Source organism: Engystomops pustulosus, chromosome 3 (assembly GCF_040894005.1).
Source record: "Engystomops pustulosus chromosome 3, aEngPut4.maternal, whole genome shotgun sequence".
Classification (NCBI taxonomy): domain Eukaryota; kingdom Metazoa; phylum Chordata; class Amphibia; order Anura; family Leptodactylidae; genus Engystomops; species Engystomops pustulosus.
In genome coordinates, this window is record NC_092413.1 from 192,903,700 (window position 1) to 192,929,414 (window position 25,715).

General features: G+C 40.9%; 1 protein-coding gene across 2 annotated transcripts in view; it reads left to right on the forward strand.

Moving 5' to 3' along the window:
- Positions 1-3,274: 3,274 nt before the first annotated feature.
- The window catches only part of LOC140122519 (ephrin type-A receptor 3-like), a 156,352-nt gene continuing 133,911 nt past the window's right edge, over positions 3,275-25,715 (forward strand). Inside the window, exon 1 of one of the 2 annotated variants that reach the window (XM_072143470.1) lies at positions 3,275-3,575. In XM_072143470.1, the coding sequence (XP_071999571.1) occupies positions 3,488-3,575 (88 nt within the window). In that variant the 5' untranslated portion in view covers positions 3,275-3,487. The remainder of the gene's footprint in view (positions 3,576-25,715) is intronic. The other variant, XM_072143472.1, reaches the window with a different exon arrangement.

Here is a 25,715-nt window from a genome sequence, read left to right on the forward strand (position 1 = left end):
AGACTGCAAGAAAGGAGCGAGAGAATAGAGAGGGAGAAGATTTCCAGTTTACGGCAGAGCAATTTAGCAAAGGAACAAACACTAAACAAACACTAAAAAAGTGTTTCTTGTGTTATAGCGCAAAACACACAATGATTATAGCCGCGGCTGGGTGATTACAGCAGCATTGTCACATCCGCCAGGAACACACTCCATGTGCATGGCCCCGGCTCATCACCGGAGATGGGAAGAAGATGCAGAATTATTTACACTTTAACTATTAAGGAGCAATGTGAACTTTTTAGGCAGAAGGTGAAATCACAAAGGTTACACACTAGGCCTAAAGGGACGGGCACAATAATTAGTAGTAGAAGATAGTAGAACTGATACATAATGGGCAGACCATGATATAGTCATAAAATAACATCCCTATATGACTATCTATTTCTTATCTATCTATTTCTTATCTATTCAGGGGCGGCTCCAGGTTTCAGTAGGCCCCTGGGCGACAGAGCCTCAGCGGGCCCCTTTGCAGTGAACTCATCTGGCAGCATTAAACATTCAGAAATAAAAACAGTCTCCTGTTCCCTAAAATATTCCCTAGTTTATCATCTTAAAAAGCCCCGTCATGGTTATTTTATATAAAGCCTCTATGGAGAATCCGTATGTGGGCCCCCAGCAGCTTTGGGCCCCGGCACTTGACAGGTATGCCTAATGCTGGCGCCGGCCCTGTATTTATTTATCTTTCTATCTACAACAAGAAAGTCCAAGCAGCACGCTAGGAATTTAAGATAATGGGGCACATTTACTTACCTGGTCCTGTCGCGATCCCGCAGTGTGTTGTCTAACTCGGGCGCATTTCACTAAGATCGTGCGCCCGAGTTCCTGCATCCGTCGATTCTGCGCTGAGGTCTGTCGGAGTTAACCTGCTTCTTCCTGGTGCATGTGAGTGCTTGATCTTGCGACACAATTCCTTTTTTAAATTCCACAGTTTGTCCAAATCCGTCGGGTTGTCCGATGGCCACGCCCCTCGATTTCTGTCATGTGCAAGCCAGCGCCGATGTGCCAATTCGGGGCAATTCGTTGCAAAATGGAAATCGTCGGGAAACCTGACGACAACGCGTCCGACGGACCCTTAGTAAATGAGCCCCAATGGGTGCAAGTTACCAAGGACTAGGCCTCAAGACATCCATAGACAAAAATAAGAAAAGAGAGCAGCACTCCAGACAATAAATGATGTTAAATAAGTGGTCTTCTTTTATTCCAATGTTTCGGCTCAATCTGACCCTTTTTCAAACCAAATAAAATGTGAACATAGTGGACTTATATAAAAACTTGGCGGTCACATGACCTCACAAATCCGTCCCATCACATTTACATATTTCTTACATCATCACTGTGTACATATTAACAAAGTCAGAAGTGCAAATGCTTGTGAAATTAGATACCTATATATTATTGGTCTTCAGTGTTTTGCAGTATTAGAATAGATTGATTATCAATGTGCTAATAACCAGCTAGTGCAATGTCTAAAGTGCTAAGATGCCACTAACCACCCCACCGGATGGCTGGACGTACCCCTGTGTGCTCCAAGCCATCTGATCCAAACTCCGAGCTCCTGCAGGTTCAGAATTCAGCCAAACAGATTTGCCACTCATGCTTGCTATGCAGGCGGGGCTAAGCATGCCGCGCATGCGTAAATCAGCCGGATAGTAATTACTATGTAATTACTATGGCAACCAGTCTAAAATAAAATCCACCAGATTCACTGCAGAATCCTATTGTAAGCGGGTAAGTTTATGAATCAATAAGTGTACCTCACATATATATATAGCATATTGGTCCTGATTATCAGCTGCCACATATCTATCTATCTATCTATCTATCTATCTATCTATCTATCTATCTACCTAGCTATTAGATACCAGTATCATATATATTAACATACCTCCCAGTCCCATATTTTGGGCTTTGTCCTGCTGTCCCAGCCAGTGGGAGGTATAGCCCGGGACATCAATGCTTAGCAGAGTAGATAGCAGTTATAATGCAGAGAGCCGTCCGCTCTCTGCACTATCCCTGTGCCTCTGGTGCTGCTGTGTGTAGCAGAGTGAGCAGGCGCAATGGCTGATGTCACGCTACCTGCCGGCTTCAGGCTGTACACAGCAACAGCAGGGAAGAGCTATTGCCAGGGAGCGTGGAGAGATAAGTACCTTGTGTTTATTATTTTTTTTATTAAGAAGCAACAAGGGGGAGCTAGGGCTTTGTGGCTAAAATGAGGCGGAGCTGCTGGGGATCATAATATGAGGCAGAGCTGCTAGAGGGTATTATATGCGGGGCCACAACATGATGGATGCATAATTTCTGGGGGGGGGGGGGACAATATTAGGGAAAGCTGGAGGGCACAAAATCAGGGGGGGCCACAATGTGAGCGGGAGCTGTCAGAGGTACAATATGAGGGAGGGGGCCACAATGTGACATGTGCTAGGGGACACAATTAGAGGGGGAATGGGGAGACACTAAGGGGGAAATTATAAAGTAAAGGTGGGGCAAAACATTTTCTAACAGCAGGCTTAAGTCTGTAAATCCTGAGTTAGTGGGTGTCATTTATTGATACCAATTTAGGGCAAAAAAAGGCGCAAACCCCTGCTTTTTTCTTGTCTTTGCCAGTGAGCGAAAAGGGGGCTTGACGGGGGCAAGGAAAAGGGACCTTAGAGATCGATAGATGATAAGATAAATTCAGCAGGAATCTATCTATCTCATACCTATCTCATACATACCTATTCCCCCCAGGTGGCTTTAAATAGATAGATAAATAGATAGGCGTCTATGGCTATGGATTTTTTTGCAAAAAGGATATAAGCAATAAAATACTTCGTTTTTCTCAATGTTTTTTCTACTTTTTCCACGACCTGCACCATGTGCGAATACAACATAACAAGTGCGAGCATAGGGTTAAAGATGACTGCTGGCTGCCGCTTGATAGTATCAGGCTGTCATGTGGTGTGTGGTGGCGGAGGAGCCGGGATCCTGTACATACACTACACACCATTGTAACAGCTCATATGATGGATACAATATATAGGGGCTTTAGATATTAACCTACCCCTACTCATACCCTATACTGTATGATTATGCAGAGCAGAGCATGCATGTGATCTCGCTGCCTGCTAGTCATCCCAGGAGAAGACGTGTCAATCACAGGGATCTGGAGAAGGTCCATGTATAATTCTCACAATTAGTCGAGTTTTGCTTTGTAACCGCACACAATAATATGAGCTCCATTGAAGGATTCTTCACGCTGACTCTCTGCTCAGCCATAAAATACAAGCAGCCTTAATACAATAGGAGGATAATACACAGGGAGGGGTTATGGGAGCAGAATTCCCATCCAAGCTGTGCTTTGATGCCTGCCCTCCTTACTGCTCGGTGTCTCATCCCTCCTCCCTCTCTTTAGCTCTCGCTCTCTCTATAGCTCTGTAACTTTGCTTGTTCTGCACATAGCCTCGATATGTCTTACTGGTGGATTTATCCTGTCTTGGTCACTCTTTGCACCCGATTTTATGCCCAGGCTTTAAGGACATACCCATCAAATGAAGGTAGGGGGCTCTTAAATATCTTTCTTGACTTTATTGGGTACCAACTTGAGAGTCATGGACATAATTCTATCTATCTATCTATCTATCTATCAATCTATCTATCTATCCTTTCCCTAACTTTAGAACATGAGTATTTGTGGTCATGAATTGGTCCACCGGATGACCCATGTTGAATCTCCAGGACCATAGTTGAAGCACCATGTGTCTAACCATCTTACTGGTCAAGACTGGACTATACTTTCTTCTGGACCAGATCCATCTCCATAAACTAGAACATGTGGTCTACTTTTAGGCTTTCTGTGTTACCCTTTGTTGCCCCAACTATGGTCAATCTAGCCGGTGGTCCATAAATTCAGGAAACACCTGTTATAGGGGTTGGCAAGGTACAGGAATGGGGCTCTACCTAAATTATGTTGGATTTTAAGGTCTGAATGATTCTGTTTAGAGATGTTCATCTACACTGAGTGATTTCTATGTCTTAGGTGATGGTTGTGTGATGGTATTATGGTCTTCTAGATGCTCGGTCTTCTTCCAGCTGTTATTAGTCCATGTGGCTGGTGTGATAAGACTCCTGCCTGTGGAGTGCAGTTGTGTTATACATTGTGGGGTACATTTAATGAATATTTTATTTCACATCCGTGATAATAACTAGCATTAGTAGTGTAATTTTACTTGTTTGCCTATGTACAGTATGGTACGTGCCAGGCTGCCTTGTTCCCTGTCGCTGAGGACTCTTTATGATTTCATCAGGACGGGACAGGGAGGGAAGTTTTAGTGCCCCCCTGTGACATGGATTATTGATAAGCCCTATGAGTGTGACTGGCTGGAGACAGACGGAGGAGACATAGGAAGCAGTGCCAGGCTTGTGTGTGCTCTATGTGACAAGGCATAAGAAGAAATGGAGTTATTGTGTCTTCAGCAGAGATGAATATTTATAAGGTCACATCTACCTGTATAGTATATAGGCGACATATGTTTATTAGGTCAATTACAGTATATAATATTTAAATGTATTTTCATTCTTGTTCAAGAGTTGCCTACAATAACATCAGTCCGATCTATAATTAAGACTTGATATGAAATATTAAACATCTATGCAACACGTCAAGAAGGGTTAAAGCATAAATCTATTATAACTCCCCTCAGGTGCTGCTTTCTGTCACCTGCCTGACACTGTGCATACTACTATATTTATATATATAGGACGTTGGAAAGATTTTTTATTACCAGTAAATGTGTGCTAGGATACACTGTGTCAGGGTACCCAATAGTACTATTATTAGTAAAAATTTTGCATACAATATAAAGATGTAGCAGTGCTGAACTTGTGTGGCATAGAAGATTGGAATTTGCTATCTGTGAATTTACACCTACTACATCATAGTCATAGCCCCCATAGATGACACATTTATCTCTGTAAGAGCTGTCAGTATGTGAATGGGATGGACTCGGGTCTGGGTTTCAGATAGAGACCATCTCACTCATTATTAGCTAACCTATTTTTTTCTATGCAAGCAACCCTAGGGCGAGGTAGTGGAGGGTTCTTACCGTAGAGACAGCCGCTGACTTGTAGTGTAATGGTAACTTTAGGGTTAATGCTCCCTCTGTGATTTGTAGATCCTTTATCTGTAATGTCACCATTAGATTTCCTGTAACCTGGGGACTATTCAGTGATACTCATATCTATATTTTGCTGATCTAAACTGATACACTTCACAATCCCGAAAAAAAAAAAAAAAAACTACCATATGTACTCGAGTATAAGCCTAGTTTTTCAGCACAAAAAATGTGCTGAAAACACAAACTCGGCTTATACACGAGTAAAAAAAAAAGGTTTTACCAGGTTTTTCTGGTAAAATTAGGGGCCTCGGCTTATACTTGGGTCGGCTTATACTCGGGGATATACGGTAGATACAAAATGATACAAAGTACCCCAAAGAAAAAATAAGACAATAGAAGACAACATGTCGGCAGATAATGTTATCATCTAAAGAGGATGCAAAGATTTCTTCACACTGAAGAGAAGATGGGCAGAGATTAAAAAAATCTACATTTTAATTTTCACCCAAAAATCTAGTAAAGTATTTTTTTTTTAACTGCTTAGAAATAGCGAGGCATGAAGGGGATATACTATGATTTGGTAGAAACAGTGTAACTCTTATTACCATCCCCCACTATATCGCGTATATGTATAAAACATGAGCAACATGCGCAATACTACTACATGGTATCTGTCAATACTTCATACGATTAGACAAGGCCCCCTGTATTTTACTCGGCGACTAGGTGTAGTGGTGCTGAATGCTTCCAACCAAGCAGAGCTGACTTTGTCATTGTTGGAATTCCACTTACAACTGTTACATAACAAGTTCAGCACTGCTACATCAGTAGTTGTAAAGTAGTGTGAGGCAGGTATAACCGGCAACCACAAACTTAGATAGTTGTAAGCCAAATGCTTGTTATTCTGATCTCCTGAACACTTTCACTGGCTGAGCATGCAAGTGTTCTTAGTAGTGAAAGGGGAATAGCCGAGGACAGAGTCTTTGGAATTGGCTTATCTCCCTTAAGAACAAAAGGATTAGCCGTGTTGAAATCTGTGACATCTGCCACAAGACCCAGAGAAGAGGCAAAAGCTTTACATACTCTAAGATGAAACTGGCAGGTTTGACCAATCTTTATCTAATGTGTAAATCCACAGCGGATGTAGTTAAATACATGGTCCCTGCCTTTAGCATAGTGAATGGAGGACCTTAGGTGGAGTTTTTGGCATTTATCATTTGTGGTGCTGGGTCCATTTTTTGTCTCACGAATCGTGCTATATTTTGCACAGGGATATGAGATTGTGGAACAAGGGATTAATGAATTGGCGCACGGCCGAAAATGGTCTAAGCGTTCATGAAGATCTCCATAGACCAGCTTTTTGCAGCTTTAAGTTTGCACCAAAAAATGTGCAAAAAAAAAAAAAACATGTTGGAAAACTAAAAGAAAGGAAAAGTCTCGGATTCCCAAGTGTCTCCCAAATTGTGAGCCCAAAAAAAGAAAAAATTGTGAGTGTCCGAAAAGCACCAATATTGTTGCCCCAACATTTCATAAATAAGACGCAATAAGCGCAGCAAAAAAAAAAAAATTCAATAATAAATGTCCCCCTATGTCTCTTTAGGATGTTGGAAAACATTTCTTCGGCCTGAGACTCTGCAGCTGTTACAAAATTACAACTAATTACAACTCTTATACTGCCCTCCATGATGGGAGTTGTAACTCTGCCACAACTACAAGCTAGAGATAACATTACTCTGGATCTCAAGCAGGGACTTTTTTACAAGTTATATTACTGTAGTCCTATGCTGGAGCTGTCACACACAGAGATATCAAAGGCAATAAGATACACAGAGACTACAGCTTCCATATGGTCATTGCAGGATTTTTGTTCAAAATGTCCTATCTGTGCGTTATGGAGCTGGAGGAGCTGAGCAGATTGTACATAGTGTCCTATCTGCAGTCAGTATATTATAGAGCAGGAGGAGGGGAGCAGATTGTACATAGTGTCCTATCTGCAGGCAGCATGTTATTGAGCAGGAGGAGCTGAACAGATTGTACATAGTGTCCTATCTTCAGGCAGCATGTTATAGAGCAGAAAGAGATGAACAGATTATAGTGTCCTATCTGCAGGCAGCATGTTATAGAGCTGGAAGAGCTAAGACGATTGTACATAGTGTCCTATCTACAGGCAGAATGTTATAGAGCAGGAGGAGCTGAGCATATTGTACATAGTGTCCAATCTGCAGGCAGCATATTATAGAGCAGGAGAAGCTGAGAAGATTGTACATAGTGTCCTATCTACAGGCAGTGATTTTTTTTCTTGCACATGTATTTACAAAGTGTCCATGACAAATTTGTGTCGTGGTTGCACTGGAAGGAGTGTCGGACCGTGCGCCACATTTATCATGCAGTGTCCGACAGTAATGGGGGTCATTTACTAAGGGCCCGAAACGCTGTTTTCCTTGGTGAACTTCAGTGCATTCCGATGAACTTCAGCGCAGCAGCGACACCTGGTGGACATGGGGGGAACTACCTTAGTGAATCGCCGGAAGACCCGAATCCTCCACACAGAACGCGCCGCTGGATCGCGAATGGACCAGGTAAGTAAATCTGCCCCATTCTGTCGCACACCCCATGTTAAAGGTACACCAAAAAAAGGGTTGATGCACTCCGTCAGGGCAGTGCAGGGGGCGCCAGATTGATGGAGAACGTGTCCCACAATTCCTGAATCGGGAGCACCCTGCACACTACACAGGCAAACTGCAAATAGGGGGAGACTTATCACAATTTTCTAAAGAAAACCTGTTCTTGTTGCCCATGGAAACCAGTCAGAGCTCAGCTTTAACTTTATAAACTGCTGTGGGAAAATGAAAGCTGAGCTCTGATTGGTCAGAGCTGAGCTTTGACTAGAAATGTGGGCCTGTGTGTTATAGAGCAGGAGGAGCAGCAGCACAACTTGAGGGTGTACAGGGTGCAGTTGCAACTGGGCCTGAGAGACTTAGTGGGCCCGAAAGAGATCAATTTTACAAGACTAGTAATATAAACAATACATTGTAGTCAGGAGCCTGGACCAGACTTTGCACAATGGCCCGCCACCGGCTTTATGTTACGCCACTGAGGATGATCTTTGCAGACAGTTCAGATCATCCTATAAGTAAGCAGCATGTTATAGAGCACGAAGAGTGGAGCATATTGTATGTAGTACAGTGTCCTATCTGTTTGGATCACATAATAGAGCAGCAGGAGGAGCTGGGCAGATTATTATTTGCAGGTAGCATGTTATAGAGTAGGAGGAGGGGAGCAGATTGTACATAGTTTCCTATCTACAGGTAGCATGTTATAGAGCAGGAAGAGAGGAGCAGATTGTATATAGTATAGTGTCCTATCTGCATGGATCATATAATAGAGCAGCAGGAGGAGCATTGCAGATTATTTTATATGCTGGCAACATGTTATAGAGTAGGAGGAGTGGAGCAGATTGTACGTAGTGTCCTATCTACAGGTAGCATGTTATACAGCAGGAAGAGAGGAGCAGATTGTACATAGTATAGTGTCCTATCTGCATGGCTCATATAATAGAGCAGCAGGAGGAGCATTGCAGATTATTTTATATGCTGGCAGCATGATATAGAGCAGGAGGAGTGGAGCAGATAGGACACTATACTACGTACAATCTGCATGGATCATATAATAGAGCAGTAGGAGGAACTGGGCAGATTATCTGCAGGCAGCATGTTATAGAGGCTATAAGTGACAAGTTATACTGAATCTTTTCCCATACTAAAATGTATACATTTACCCAGCTCTTCCTGATCTCTAACATACTGCTGACAGATCTCTCACAATATTCATCATAACCATAACTTGAATCTCTGATGCACATGTATGGGGTATAGCTGCATTATCAGCCTCATCTGATGCACAGAAATGGTGATGTTTAGGGTTTAAACAGCATCAACATCTTTAATATTCAGCACAAGGATATTTGCCGTACAAGCCGCATACAATTCAGCAGTGAGCGCACAAAGACCTATTCCCCACAGTATTCATACTCCCACAGTGATGTTCACATATAATGCAGCACAATAGTCAATGCGTATAGTGATGTCTATGTATAAATGGGTAGAAGTGACCTTACAATGGAACGTGACCCAGGATGCGGCACACGCAAACATGTTTCCACATCCTTTATTATTATAGGAATAAGCATCACCTAAGACATTCAGTCAATGGACACTTGAAGAGATTTCATTATGGGAATAATTTATTCATATGACAGCAACCAAAAAAATAAATAAATAAAAGTATAGACAATTAATATTAATCGGCTACAATAAGATTCCAAAGGTGTGCAGATAATTTATGTAATTCAACTTATAAGAGCTGGATGGAGAAATAAGCTGTCTATAGATGTGTCTACAATGAGTGTCATACCAGAATCCGCCAGTGAACTTCAGTGGCGCTGTTCATGGAAAAGGAACAGGAGAGAGAAGGCACTTGATGTTAGAAAGCACACATTCCCATCTGTGTGCTTCCCCAAATCATGGAAATCCCATTCAAAAAGGTCTTTCAGGTTATGATCAAATCAACACCTGGCAGCTCCTCCGATCAGCTGATTTTGGCCGCCTCCATTGCCTGAACTAACACAGATAACATGATGCTAGTTTTCCCGCTGTAGTGACTGATCCAGGTAACTGCAGCTCAGCACTGAACTGCAGTAACAGGATCTGGCCACTACAGAGAGAACAGAGCTATGCTTTCAGCTCTATTTTCTGTTTATCTCTACCTTCAAAAGTAATTGTGAACACCTGATTGGTAGGGGTGTCTGATACCTGATCAGTAGGATTGTCTGCTGTCAGATACTGTACCTGATTGGTGGGGTGCCTAGGGTCAAATACCTGATTGGTGGGTGAGCATGGTGTCAGATACTTTACCTGATTGGTAGGGGTGCCTGGTTTCTGATACCTGATTGAAAGGGGTGCCTGATAATTGATCAGTAGGGTTGTCTGGTGTCAGATACTGTGCCTGATTGGTGGGGGAGCCTGGTGTCAAATACCTGATTGGTGGGAGTGCCTAGTGCTGGAAACCCGATTGGTGGAAGTTCCTGCTGCAAGATATGTGGTTTGTGGGGTGCCTGATGTGAAAATCCTTATTGTTGGGAGTGTCTGGCGTTGTATATGTAATTGATGGGAGTGCTTAGTGGCAGATTCATGATTGGTGGGAGGACTTGGTGTCAGATAGGTGATTGGTGGGAATGCCTGGTATCGGATACTTGACTCCTGGGGTTGCCTTGTGTCTAATAACTAATTGATGAAAGTATCAAAGAAACCAAAATAACCCCCAAAAATCTGTATATATTTATCTTCTTGGTGACCTATCCATAGGATAGGTCACCATAATGTAATTGGTGGGTGTTCTACAATTGGACCCTGCACCCATCAGCTGATTTAGATTCCTGTAGGTTCCGGTTACACTACTGGTAGCCATAGGTTCCAGAGTATATATGGTGTACGCTTTTGGTAGCAATAGGTTCCAACCACTGTATAACTCAGCTTGGCTTAAATTGAATAGCATTGATGTGCACTGCCCCCATCCGGCTGCTATAGGGAAGACAGAACCTTTTGTCTTCAGCTCTATACATTCTATAGATTCTGGCACCAGAAGACCCAACACAGCAGATTGGTGTGTGGTCTGGGTATCCAATGTCCACAAAACAAATATTGATGACATAACCCGGGGATAGGTCATCAATATGAAAACCTCCTGGTATGGCCAAAAAAAGCCCCTTTAATTATGTCAGATACAATTTTTCAGTAGACTCCCATTGGCTGTAAATATTTGATTTCTTGCCATTACTATTGGCTCCACTGCTCATGATCGATCACACATGTCTATTGAATCCCACTATCTACTACTCGGCAGAGAACTGCACTAACCCTACGGATGCCCTTGTCACTGCTGTACTCCGTGTAAGTGCATTTGCGTTTTTTGCTGTTTGCGGAGTGAAGGCAATTACCATTCATTATTCGCTTTAGTGTAGGTGTAGATTGTTTCTTCTTACTAATGAATATGTGAAACAATTTGAGAGTCATTGCTGCGTGGAAAAGACTAAATTTATCGTCTTGTTTATACTTCTGCCTCCCTAATGTTCCACCAATGTCTATAGGGAGAACAGAGGTTAAAATAGTTGCATGTTGTATACAAGACTATAGTCATATAGGAGCCAGGAAAGCTTTGACAAGAACTCTACATAGACTGTATATATTGTGATAGGGGACAGACATTCACATGGAATAAGATGGAAATACAGAATAACATCAATGCAGGATGAGAAGCCATTACCATAATACCACTATTTTATCCGAACAGAACGAGGGGACAGTCGTGTCTGAGAAGGCCTCGGTTTCTATGGTTTTGTACGAATAAGTAGCCACTTTCCATGATGATTGGCCACTAGAGACAATCTTACATTACAGTCAATCTAATCTACAGTGAAGTTGCTGCTGTAAAACTTAGTCCACGGTCTCACCAATAATAACCCAGGCAGATTTTACCTTTACTAAGAAGCAGGTTATTATAAGGTGTCACTTTGTTACCTTTAAAGATTTAAAGAACAAGAAGCAAGTGTTTCTGTGACCTTAGTACAGTACATGGTTATAATGGTTCTGTCCTTTAGATCCTGTTATAGATATTACAGATCTGTTTCACTCAGTAGTGGATTATAATGTAGGCAGTTTGGGGGGTTGCCCGGGGCCCAAGCCTTCTGGGGGGCCCCTGGCCACCAAATTTTATGCTGAGAAAGACCTTAACTCATGAAAATCTTGTATATCTCCTTCTGCTCAGAGCCATTTCAGGTCCTCCAAAGGTCCCGAAACCGCAGATTGAAAGGAAGTGAAAGGCATGCATTCTCCATTTCCCAAGAAGCTTTATTCCAGGCTTGTAGGAGCTATAATATTCATAGCATTTATAGCATAATATTCATAACATTTCCACCAGGACCCATGGCAGTCTTAATTTGCCCCTGGTTTCACTCTTGTTATATAGAATAGATTGAAGTGGATTGCAGTGGGCAATAGGTAAGCTATGGAAATATATATACTAATAAATAGAAGGAAAGTCAGAGTGTATCCACACCTTTAATATAGGCAGGGTATTACCCAGTACTTCAGATAAGAAACTTAGACTGACACCTTGACTAATGAATACGGGGATATCTGAGTCTTTAGGTTGACAGTAAGTCTTTGTTAACAGGGACAGCTCTACATTTCAGATGTCAGCTCCTAGTAAGACAAAGTCAAAGTTGGCCGATGTCTACACAACCATTGGTTTTTAGGAGCGTAGAGTTTGTTCTGATTGTAATTTGCTTATTTATGAGGATCCATCACCTCTCTATATATGGCTGATTTAGCAGGAGAGTTTGAAACGTCCTTGAAGGAAATCTAGTACTTCGGGCAGCCATTAAAATCCAAGCTGGTCCATGTACATGGAGGACTATGGTTCATATTAGGATCCAAAGTGAGGAAACCTGCTATTGGATGACCAAATGCCCTACTATACCATATTTTTCAGACTATAAAGCACACCGGATTATAAGGCGCACCATCAATAAATGCCTGCTAAAACGTCTAGGTTCATATATAAGTTGCACCGGATTATAAGACGCACCTGCATAGTTCGAGGCAGCTGTTGTCTGTAAGTACAGTTCATATATAAGGCGCACCGGATAATAAGCCGCAACCGATTATAATGCGCACCTGATTATAAGGATGAATGAATGGATGAATGAATATAAGGCGCACTGGACTATAAGGTGCACCCTTGATTTCTGAGAAATTTGTGCGCCTTATAGTCCGAAAAATACGGTAGACAAGCGTTGTAATTTGCCTGTATATACCATATTTGTTTGCAGTTTCAATATTGTCTTTATTTCTCTGTTTTATATGTAATACTGCATAATATTGATAAAAAGTCATTTAAAAAGTGGATATTGTAACAAATGCAGAGAGTAGCAGTAAATAGTTGTTGGATTGCTCGTGGTCATGTAGAGTTCATTGAACTGAAGGTCATTGACTTGTTGAGACTTCTTCCTTTCAGTTTGGGATGTTAATGCTTCAAGTGTTCTATAGTTTCACAGTATTATTGATCAACTGATGTGATACACTAGGGGGAAGGTCGAGAGGTAATAGTGCGGGGGAGGGAGCTGGAGAAGGTGTATTACCGTATTGACATGACTGATGACCCCTGTTGTCTAGACTTTAGTAGTTGTCCGTAATTAGTTCATATATTGAAATGAAGTTACTAGGAATTTTTTCATTTTCAGCAGATTATTAGTAATCTAGTCCAGGAAGACGCACTAGAATATGTGTTAGATCAATATTATTTTTGGCAGTTCTGCTTGATCAATAAGGAAACCACTAAGTTAATTTCCAAATTTAACATGACACATTCAACTAAATTTCCAGTTATTGTTTCATAATCTATGGGGCACATTTACTTACCCGGTCACCGGAGTTCACTGAAAGTGCATTGTCCGATTATAGGGGGTCATTTACTAAGGGCCCGATTCGCGTTTTCCCGACGTGTTGCCCTAATATTTCCGCTTTGCGCCGATTTCCCCTGAATTGCCCTGGGATTTTGACGCACGCGATCGGATTGTGGCGCATCGGCGCTGGCATTCACGCGATGCAAATCGGGGGCGTGGCCAAACAAAAATACGACGGATTCGGAAAAACCGCCGCATTTTAAAAAAAAAAGTGTTGCGAGACTCGCGCTTACCTTCACCTGGAATAGGTCGGTGAACTTGAGTGCATTTCGGCGGGCCTCGGGGGAACTTCAGCGCAGCAGCGACACCTGGTGGACGTCGGAGGAACTACCTTAGTGAATCCCGGCTGGACCCGAATCCACCGCAGAGAACGCGCCGCTGGATCGTGAATGGACCGGGTAAGTAAATCTGCCCCATAATGCACTAAGATTCCCTAAGATCGTGCGTCTGAAATCATGAATGTGGTCCAAAGGTCCTGAAATGGCTCTTGTGTATAAGTGTATTGAGAACATGAACATAATGTATGAGGATTTCATGGATGAAGGTCCTTCTCAGTAGAACATTTGGTGGGTGGTTTGGGTGGCCATGGGCTCCCTAGACGGCTTGGGGGCCGGATTTCTGCCCAAACCATCTTTATTATAATCCACCACTGCATATCCTGTGATATTAAACATAAAACCTTTTAATTTAGAGTAATGTCCAGAAGTTTACCAACTTCCAGGACCCATTTGTAATTTCTCGAAATGATGTCACAGTATCCTCTTCACATCGTCAGTCATCTTTTTAGTATGACTATTAGTATGCACGGACTGTTCTAGGATTTAGTGCAGATGTAAAATATTTTATACCAGGGGCTTGTTTTTTTTTCTCTCCTGACATTTATAAAACAGGATTAGATTCTAAATCAGAACCAAAGTGAATTTCTCATTAATATGCCCGATGAGTTCAACCCCAAACTTCTGCAGAGATAACATTCACATGCAGATTGGCACTGCCCGGGTTGCCATATGTCTTGTCATCTTAAACAGAAGCTAACACCTGAGAGATGAACTTGTTTTATGGGCAGCCATACACCCGCCGGGAAATATATTTCTCATATCTTGTCCTCTGTAGAAACACGGGTAGCAGCTGCTTCTAAGGAACAAGTCCTTAGTGTGAGCAGGAGGGGGACGACGAGGGGGGAAGCAGATGCATTGTGGCTTCCCTAAGGGTTACTCACACTGCTGGTGGTCTACATTTTATCTCTCCCGGTTACAAGCCGCACAATAATGTAGAATGAAAAGACCTCACTGGGAGAACAGGGTAAAGGCTTAAATAATGTCAATCTTATGTGATAACATGAATGGAAGATACAAATGTAATTTTACGCCAGATTTTCCGTATCAGACTGAATCTAATGACCGCATTTTTCCTAAATCTGTCAGAAGTGTCAATTTGTTGAAGGTTTAATCTTATGCATGTAGCAGAACTGAATATATAAACTCTATAGGAATATATATACAGTTCTTTTTGTGTGGATATGTAGGAAAAAATATAAGACTACTTCTCACATCCGAATCCAAAACTACTAGGGTCAATACAGATACAGATGTTTTCTGCAGTGACCTGAAATGTGGAACCAATTGATGCCTAAATTTGTGTCAGATTTTATGTGGACTTAAAGGGGTTGGCCACTTAACCATAACAGGGTAAGTATAAGACCCTAATAGAGTCACACATATTCTACTTACCCTGTTCAATTTTGCTGTTCGCCATTAGAAGCAGCGGGTTACATGACCTGCCGGCAGCAGGACTTTGGATTTCCCAGACAGGTCCTTCAGTAGGATACAGGACGTCACAATAAGTCCTGCTGTCTAGGTTTCTCATGATCAATGGCGCTCTGCAAACTTTAAGAGGGTAAGTATAATATGGGTACCCTAATAGTGTATTATACTAAGCCTGTTAAAGTTTGGTATAAGTGCCAGCCCATTTAATAGAAAACACAGAAATTTAACATAACTTAATGCCTATTTAGGCAGCCAATAAATATGTTTTTGTTAAAGACAAAAAGGGGACCTAGTATAAAAGCCTGAGCAAGAGCCCAGAGCTGCTGGGGGCCCACATAAGGCTGTACTTATAGAATCCATGGAGGTAGAGGGATCTGTATCTAATGAATCAATAGTGGGTGAGGGGGCTTTTATATAAAATAACCATGAAGGGACTGTTTGGGATGATATACTAGGGAACATTTTATGGTACAGGAGGTATAGATTATGAATTTTTAATGCTGCCATGTGAGTTCACTGCTGTTATTTGTTATTAGCGGCCTCCTTCCTTCTAAAATCAGCGTTTAAAATTATACTAATGAGCTATAATAGCTCCTGCGGATGTTACAAGATCCCATCCTTGCTGTCACAGGTTGTTACACTGTCTCATCCTCCCTGCTCCCTCAGCACTTACCCCACCTTTTGCCTGATATAATCTGACTGCGGAGGTTTGAGCACCCAGTGAGTTGGTTGGAAGTGCTGCTTGCACACTGTAACAGCGTGTGGATCTTCAGCAAGTGGTAAGACACGTTGGTTTTAGAAGGAAAGAGGCCATGGGTAACAAATAAGAAAATTACCATGGTTCCTGGATCTATGAGAAAGTGTCCCTGCTTTATCATGATGGATTGTGATGGGAGATTTCCTTTAGGACTAGTAATGAAGTTTCAAGCTAATAAAAAGTCATAGTAAAAAAAAGTAATATTGGAAAAGTAAAGAACCCCAGAAACACTGGATAAATGAGCTGAGTGATCAATCCTCCCCAAAAATCTTCCCCCCTTATCCAAAAGACTTTTTTAGCAAGGGCTATAATTCACTGAATTCCAACTACTGTAGTCCAATCCTTATCTCTCCCGATATTTATCATCAGAAGAAATTCAGGAACCTTACAAGGTGATCAGTCGATCCTATGAAAATCTGCTAGGTTTTTAGATTTTATCTCTTTTAAACCTTTAGTTAAATAGGGGCTTGTTGGCTCCTTTCCTTCATGGCTGATATTAATGTATAAGGAATGATAAAACACCAAGCTGACTTGGTATTTCGTATTTCTAAGAATATAAAATTATTCCTAAGAAAAACTAGATTTTTTCCCCCTGATAATTTAATGGCAAATTCTAGTAATAATAACTAGAAATAAATAATACTAAGAAGAAATACACATTAACTAATAAAAAGGAAGAAGTTTCTCCATTGGAATATCTAATATTATTACCGGTTTCTCGTGATGCATTATGTCACATCTTCCAGCACTTTCGAGTCATCTGTCACTTGGGACATATCTTCCATATTTTCTTACTGTGTCCAATCATGCAATGTTAATGTGGATAAAAATTCTATGGGGCTTATTTTTTTTATTTTTAACGCAGCAGATAGAGACACCCCCAGAGTAAATATCAGGATCCGTTTGGTTTGTTTGATCCGTCTGCTAGTACGATTTATGGGGTGAATTGAAATTTATGGCTTTGGGTTGGCAGACGAAGCCGATCGATTTTCTCATCTCTGTTTCCATGTAAATATTTGTTAGAGGAGAAACTTTGTGTTGTGTTAACTTTTTGTTGTGATGCTTAATATGGCAATTGGACGGTGGGAGACAGATGGATTTCATCTTTCCATTACAAGTCTCTAGCAGACTCACCCTATTATTATCTGCAAAGATAAATAAGTATCCACGTGCGACCTGTAATTGCAGGGCCCTTGGTACTTGTGGGACTTGAATACAGATTATAAAAAGAACAAAGATTACCGCCGGTGTACCCAATGCCCTATTGTCATCTTTGGATCACTTAGCAATAGTAGGTTATATAACTTCTTGTTTAGCACCATGACTTCACAGTCAACATGAGGATGGTATCATGGGATGGTATTTTCCAGTAGGTGGCATGTACGCAATAAGCAGAATTTACATATGGGTGATCCTCTAAGCTCTGTGACATGGAAAAACTATTCAGTACTTCATGTACGTGATGTGATATCAAATTTTTACCACCCTTAGATATGGGGAATGCCAAGGTATCTGTTGCCCCTGTCCCTCGTGCTAGAGGGGTAACATGAAGCTCCTCATTTCCAATGAAGAATTTATAATATAGATATATTATTTATTCCTGGTTTTTATTATAGGCGACAGAGTAGCCCGTAGGCTCCATTCTCACAACCTTGTGATTTTGACTGTACCAAATCATGGCCACCATTGTGGTCTCTGATACCTGGTCATGAGCACACGGTGGTTCACCGTATCGTGACCTTTATTTGAATTTGTCTGAATTTGTGGCCACAGCCGCCCAACTTTTATAGAGATGGGAGTGGTGAGGAGCGCTCAACCCCCCTCCTTTTCAGGGCCCGACTGTGTGCTACTCCCTATTCCGGTCTGGGTAAGCACATGTTCGTGTACATGAGGCCTTAAATAAATTATCTGTGGGATTAGGAATCTTGAAATATCCTATAACACCCCTTTGGAAGACCACAGTAATTATGTGCACACTTGATATATAGCACTATCCATTGAACAGGTCCAACACATATATAAACTTGATATTTCATACATCTACTCTAAGTTTCATAAATGTTATAGTTTAGGTATTGACTCGCTGTAGGTTCTGCAGACAGGTACAATGACACACAGGAGCCGGTGTAAGGAAACATGCAGCAGTGAAAGCGTTATGCCGAATCCTACATTGACCTAAACAGCTGAGCTCAGAATGACGTGAAATGGAAACATGTCCAGGGACACGGGACTTCCAGTCTGAGGGGAATATCCTCCGCAAGGTGTGCACGGTGGAAACAATTAACTTCTTCATTGCCAGCAGTACCTGAGGAAAATGAAAGAATCCTCTGAAGGCGCCGCTACGTATGCTGAGAACTACGCAAGAGGGACCAGAAAGTTTAGTTACTCTTTCCATTCATAAAAGTTATCAGATCTTCTCCTGCATCAGGCTAAAAAATCTCCATTTTGATTTGGAACTAAGTGCCTTATGTGGTTAAATATGAGAAGATCATATTTTAATCTTTTTAGTTTTTACAGTATTCTGAAAATATAAATTTGCACACATGGGGGGTGAAGAATGTATGACTGGAGATGGGCAAAATCACAATTCAACGACAATTCTAAAATGGAATGTTAGTTACCCTATGCACTCCAGAGCTTCATGGGGTTCATTTCAAGTTGTAGGTTTTGGAGCACTGGGACCCCCAACTATTTAAAACTTACTTTCATGGGAATAAAGAATAAACTCCTTTCATAAGACGTTAATAAACCAACACCCGTTCTGGCACTTGTCCAAAGAAGGCCTAAGCCCAACTATTGAATGTAGTGGCTTCACTATTCAAGGATTAGGGGAGCTGGGATGTTAAAAATGTGATAGTCTAACCCATTATCAACCCAGCACCAGTCATTGGAGCAAAGTCAGGAAATCCCCAGGCACATCCGGTGGTCAGTCGGTCCAGCCAATATACATCTAACGTGTGTGACTAGCTTACATTTACCTCTGCTTATCAACAGTCATGTGGTTGATGTCCTGGTTTCTTACTGATATTCACAGATTGTGACAGTCGCACATAGCAGCAGTGTCCCTGGAAATTATATTTTAATGTTAGCAAATATGTAGCAGCTGTGGTTAGATCTGTGCCGACAGAAATAGAATTAACCAAATTAATGACAGATGGATTTCATTTACTTATTGAATCTGTTCATTTCTCTTTGATGGATGTGATGAAGGCACTTGAGCTATTTCATCAGTAGGTTTCTAAGGCAATATGGTTAAATTGTATGTTTTTCATTACTGAACCTAGTGGCCATATAACACTACAGCTCTGGTCTAAGGTCTTGTGAACATCGTTGAGCCCTGTAGTGAAGAGCTGGCACTAGACATAATATAATAATAATATTTATTTTTATGGCACCATCAATTTCCGTAGCACCCTACAAATCAATCACTGTGCATCATTGAAGAATTTAACTGTACTATATTGTTCAAGGGAGCATGCAACAATTTTTACATTGAATTTGTACGGGGTTCCTTAGCCCACTAGATAATATTATTCTCAGGGTCCATTCTCCATCCAGCCCTAAGAAATTGACCCAAATTGGGTTGTCTTCTTCTGTAGCTCTGTGGTCTAGTATTAGGTGAGAGTCTTAGTCCACTGGATGGTTCTATGGTGTGACAGTCCAACACTATCTTTATGAAATAAAAGGCATACAAAGGCATACATAGGGCTCTGTAGACTTTTTTGGGTGTCATATCAAAGCTTTGAGTGCACGGCTTTAAGATGGAAGAGCCATGTCCTGGAGACTCTGGTGACAGGATTTGGGATATGACTATATATAAAAGATCTACTCTAGAGGCAAGTCTACGATTCCATGGAACATGATGGAACATGTCATGATTTTGAAGTACTCTATGAATCTTTGGACCCATTAAAGAAGATGATGTTGAGGGTCCTAACTCAGGTCATGTATGTCTCTAATTTCATGTAATTTTTATTACCATTGTATATACTTATGATCAACTTGGTATGATAGGATAATTCATTGGTTCACAGGTCAAAAAAAACCCTTTTGTAACTAGAGGACTATTACAGACACATATTAGAGGGTCTTCTGATTCTCCAGTGGGCCTGTCCAACCTTGACCTTTACAGATTTTTGTAAAATATGACTTCCTTACTCCCTTGGGTTTCATGGTCAGAGACTCATAACATAGAAATATCTCAGTGATTGACAACTTGATGGCTGATTCCCATTCATCTGTTTCAGACATGAGAACGATAGATGAATATTCTATGTCTTGAATATAAGAACTCAGTACACTATATGCTAGAACAGACTCTACATTTCATTTGGAGAAAATTAGCATTCTCTCCAAAAACCTGCTCTTAAAATTGGATTAGAAATCCTTCTCCTGAGCTCTCATTATTGTACAGCCGGCGCTATCAACTCCTCAGACTGGCAATTCTTGAAGAAGCCTGGTAGTCATCATATCCCTCATATTGTCACTACTTTACTTATTGCTTATTTATTCTTTTTTTTTATCTGCTGCGAGATAAAACTACCATATATACTCAAGTATAAGCCGACCCAAGTATAAGCCGAGGCCCCTAATTTTACCACAAAACCTGGGAAAACCTATTGACTCGAGTATAAACCGAGGGTGGGAAATGCATTGGTCACAGCCTCCCCAGTATATAGCTTGCCAGCCCATATCCCCCAGTATATAGCTAGCCCCCTGCCCCAGTATATAGCCAACCCAATGCTCCAGTATATAGCCAGCAGCGGGGGAAGCCAGATAGGTGAGTTTCGATAGATATTTTTTTTTACTCGAGTATAAGCTGAGTTTGGGTTTTCAGCACCTTTTTTTGTGCTTATAAACTAGGCTTATACTCAAGTATATATGGTAAAAGGGCAAGACATATAAAATCCAAATTTTCAGATTTTATATTTTTGTGTAGGTCTACTTTTTTTACTTTCTTGTGTGATGTGGTTATTTTGCATTCAACATCATCGTAACGTTCTTGTATTTATACATGGCTAAGAATTCCACCATTACATCTGAGGACATATATGTTTAGTTTACTATGTCACAGTGACTGGCTAGCACTCTCCATCCGTCTCTTCTATCACATGTTCATGACCTCCTCTCGGGGAATGTTCTGAGCGGTGGGGATTGAGGTAGTGCTGTTGCTGACGTACAGATGAGTTGGCTGCAGGCGGATAATTCCAAAGTGTCTCCGAGGGACCTGTTCAGCTCGGCTTACTTAACCCTCTCTGCCGTACAGTAGAATTTGCTCGAGATCTTTCCAGGCTATCAATCCAATGAGATATTTTTGAGGCTCCACATTTTTTTGTGGATTGTGAAAAATGTTGGCTCAAACAACAGCCATCTGTATAGACATTTATTTAAATATTTCCTACTTGGGTTTTCATGACTAGCTTTGAAGCCTAGATAGTGGCAGTATTATTAATGGGACCACCCATGTCAATGAATTTACCAGACCGTGGGGCCTTCTAAGATTTTCGACTGAATAGAGGTTCTGCTAATACAGATAAGCTCCTCAGTCATTTACATAATACATACAACAACCCCATTGCTATATTGGTAATTGAGAAAAGAAACTTTTCTGTAACTTTTTCCGTAACTATAGAGATCATCTTGGCTGGTAAGAAGCCTCAATAGAAGGATTTGGTTAAAATGGTGGGATAGTCTTTGACAGGTGATAGAAAGTCTCAATAGATCACTATAGTAAACAAGTAGTATGTACCACCATGTAACTGGACAGGGGCCTAGGTGGTCCCTAAGGGGTGAAACGGCCACCAACGCTGTTTTTTACTGTTGATTACATTGCATTAAAATGCTTAGCTAGTGAATTTGCTAGTACACAATTATTGATAGATTATACTTGAAGATACAGAGTGTACACTGGTAAGTTATTGGGCAGCAAAGGATCCCTAAACATGCAAGGGACCCATACATGCTATTACAAGGGGGTTCTGTAAAGTTTTGGGTCAGTTATTATTTTAGTTTTTGGTACATTACACTGGAAAACACATGAAAAAATCTTTTGCCCTGAGTTTTTATCCTGTTTCTGGGTATTTTTGAACTGCCGATTCTGAAAATACCTCCCATTTTTCTCTAGCTGCTCTAGTTTATGAGATCATTTCCATCAAGAGATAAGTACAATGAATGTACACTGCCTTGGACAATGGGATACATGTTCGATGGCTGATTACAGGGATGTCCAAGATTACATCATCACATGGAATCACCGAAACAAGGTTTCAGTGACCTGATAGAAAATTTCTAGTCTATGGCCACAACTACTTTGAGCAGCAATATGACATTTATTAATTAGTTGACATTAATTTCCCAAATGTCTTTAGTACAATATTGAGTGACGACTAGTTGACAATTTGAGCAGCGTATACTTCAACACAAATGTAGAACATTTCCAGAATCAGGTCCCCAAACATAATTAAAAACAGTCACCAAAATGAGTGTTCCCCAGTATAGTTTGTATTATATTGACGTGTGTGTCTATCTCCCATCCTGACTGTGTAGAGAGGCCATAATATTCAGGAGCACTGGAACGAGTATTGCCATTGAAGAGATTCACACCATTGCCAACGATTGCATTGTAGAGGCCGAGGCTATTGAAGGGTCCATAGATCTCATCCTCGTGGCTACTGAAAGCTTTGCAACATTTATAGCTTATAAAGGAAATGGAATGAAACATATCCCTATCCTTTCTTGCTAAGTGAATACTTAACAGGGGGTTTAATTGATCCTTGTTATGGAGCACCTTTTCTTCGATGTAATATATGCAAATTATATAAATGCGCCTGTATATAGAATCAAACTCCCAGGAATCCATACTTAATGGTTAGGTTATGTGTATGTAGGAGAACCAGGTATAACTGTAGCTTATCTTATAGCTATTGTACTTAAAGGGACAAGTATAGAAACTTACAATGTAGATTTGATGTCTCCATAGACAAACAATATGCGCCTATGGGATTTGTCTGTATTATACTCACTTGTGCCATCTATATGTATACAGTCATGAAATGTAGGCCATGTATGGAATATTTAGAACATCTGAACATCTAGATTTATTTAGTCTGGAAAAGAGGGGACCTGATTAATTTATATAAATATATGAATGGTCCATACAAAAAATATGGTGGCAAGTTGTTCCAGATTAATTCAAATCAAAAGACAAGGGGGCACTGTCTCCGTTTGGAGAAATCAAGGTTTAATCACCGAAGGCGACAGAGCTTTTTTACTATGAGAACTGTCAATGTGTAGAATAGCCTGCCTCAGGCGCTGGTCACAGCAGGGACAGCAGTGGGCTTCAAGAAGGGTCTAGATGCCTTTTTACACCTAAATAACATGGATGGTTATGTTATATAAAATTGTTTCCCCTAAATCCCTTTCTCATGCAATCCCTTCCCTTCCTTGGTTGAACTTGATGGACAAGTGTATTTTTTCAACAGTATAAACTATGATACTATGATTATAACCATGGATGTTAGTGGTAGTACTAGTACAATTAGTGATAGTAGTAGTACAATAAGTGGTAGTAGTATTAGTCCTACTGATAATAGTGCACTTGCTGTACAAAAATCCTATGCAAAATACTAGCACATAGCTTTTAGCATTAATAACTATCTACTAGGGTCATAAGTTCTGCTAAACATGCGGAAAGCTTTATACACTAACCATAATTCTACAGTACGACAGGAGTAGATAAAACATGCCGGTCTCCAGCCGAGGCACCATGTGCATTATGTTTGATTATTCCCAAAGCACACACAAAAAAGACATCGTCAAGACGTTCCCCTGCATTACAGTGTGCACAGTAATACATACGGGAAGCGTAGGCAAGGCAACGCCAAAGCCGAGATAACTCCTGCACATTATGATGTGGACATGTAGGGAATCAGATGTGAAGACTTGAACTTATGTGGTGGTCAACTATTGATGTACAGATCTGGAAATGTTAAAATTGTCTAATTGATGGGATTGCAATTGCTCTTTTTATGATATTACATGATGAATGGGAAGAGTATTTTTGGGGAGGGGGTTCTTTGAATATGTCCATTAACATTGAGCAGAAGCTTGAACCATGATCACAAATTTCCACCAAATACACCACATACACCAGTTTTTGGAAACACTAAACTCAATACGGATTGATTAAAGCCCATTTGGTAAAGATGAGTAGTACAATACATATGACTGGCTAAAAATTCTTACGTTTTCAAGAGGGGCCTAGACACCAAAAAGATTACATGTTATGGGAACAAAACTTTTTGTTGATTTGATGTTTATCCAAGCAGTTATTCTGAATGAACATATTGGGACACATTTACTAAGGGTCCGAACGCCGCATTTGGTCAGGTTTTGTGATTCTTTTCCTTTTTGACCTGAATTGCCCCGTTTTTTTGGTGCACGCAATCGGATGGTGTTGCATCAGCGCCGGCTTCCATGCGACATAAATCGGGGTGCTTGGACGGCGGACAACCCGACTGATTCAGACAAACCGCGGAATTTAAAAAGCAAATTGTGTCGCAAGATCAGCACTCACATGCACCGGGAAGAAGAAGGTGAACTCCAGCAGACCTCAGCAGGGGAAGCGACACATGCAGGAAATTGGACGCACGATCTTAGTGAATCGCGGCAGACCCAAATCCTCGCCGGACAACACACAGCGGGGATTGCGACAGGACGGGTAAGTAAATGTGCCCCATTGGGTTTGGGAATAAAATAAATAGTCCGATCAAATGTTGAGGCGATTTCCCTGGAAATTGGCGTATGACCCCCTTTAATCCACACTGATTTTTTTTTTCATAAAAAATGCTCCTTTCTGCTTTTTTTTTTTTAATGAATTTTACAAACTTTTTCCTTATGAACCATGAGGTCCTGGAAGGCCAATTGGTCATGGGCAGTAAGAGACTTTCGATTTCAGGTCATTTTTTTTTGTCTAAGATATCTGCAGTTTTTTTAATATTAATTTATTGGAAAATAACATTTTTCTATTATCTAACATAGAGCTGCTGCTAGATTGCAATATAAATTTCAGGCCATTTTATGAACTGGAATGGCAGCTGATGAGGTAAAAGAATTGGGGACTTTACTACAGTTCTAAAAAGTTAAAAGGTCCAGCACATTTAATAGATATATCCTGCCCCCACTCATTACAGAAGCATAAAGTAAAGTGGCCAATCCCTTTAACATAGTACATGTATGTTCAGGGGGCAAACCCTAAGTGTATGTGATCAAAATAGGCAGTAATTTGGTCAATAAACAGATTATTCCTACAATTCCATTTTTCCAAAATACAATTATGCAAATTTGTAAGACCTCTCATTACTGAAAACAAAGTGTTGGGCAAAGATTCCAGAGGGCACCCAGAGCCCGTGCAGTAGGCAAATTGTACCTGCCGCATTGCTGACTTGCAAGTTAATATATTGATGATTGTTTCATTGGTTTGTGGTCACCGAGGTTGTTCTTATTGAAGGCCTTTATATGTACCTACTATGTTATTG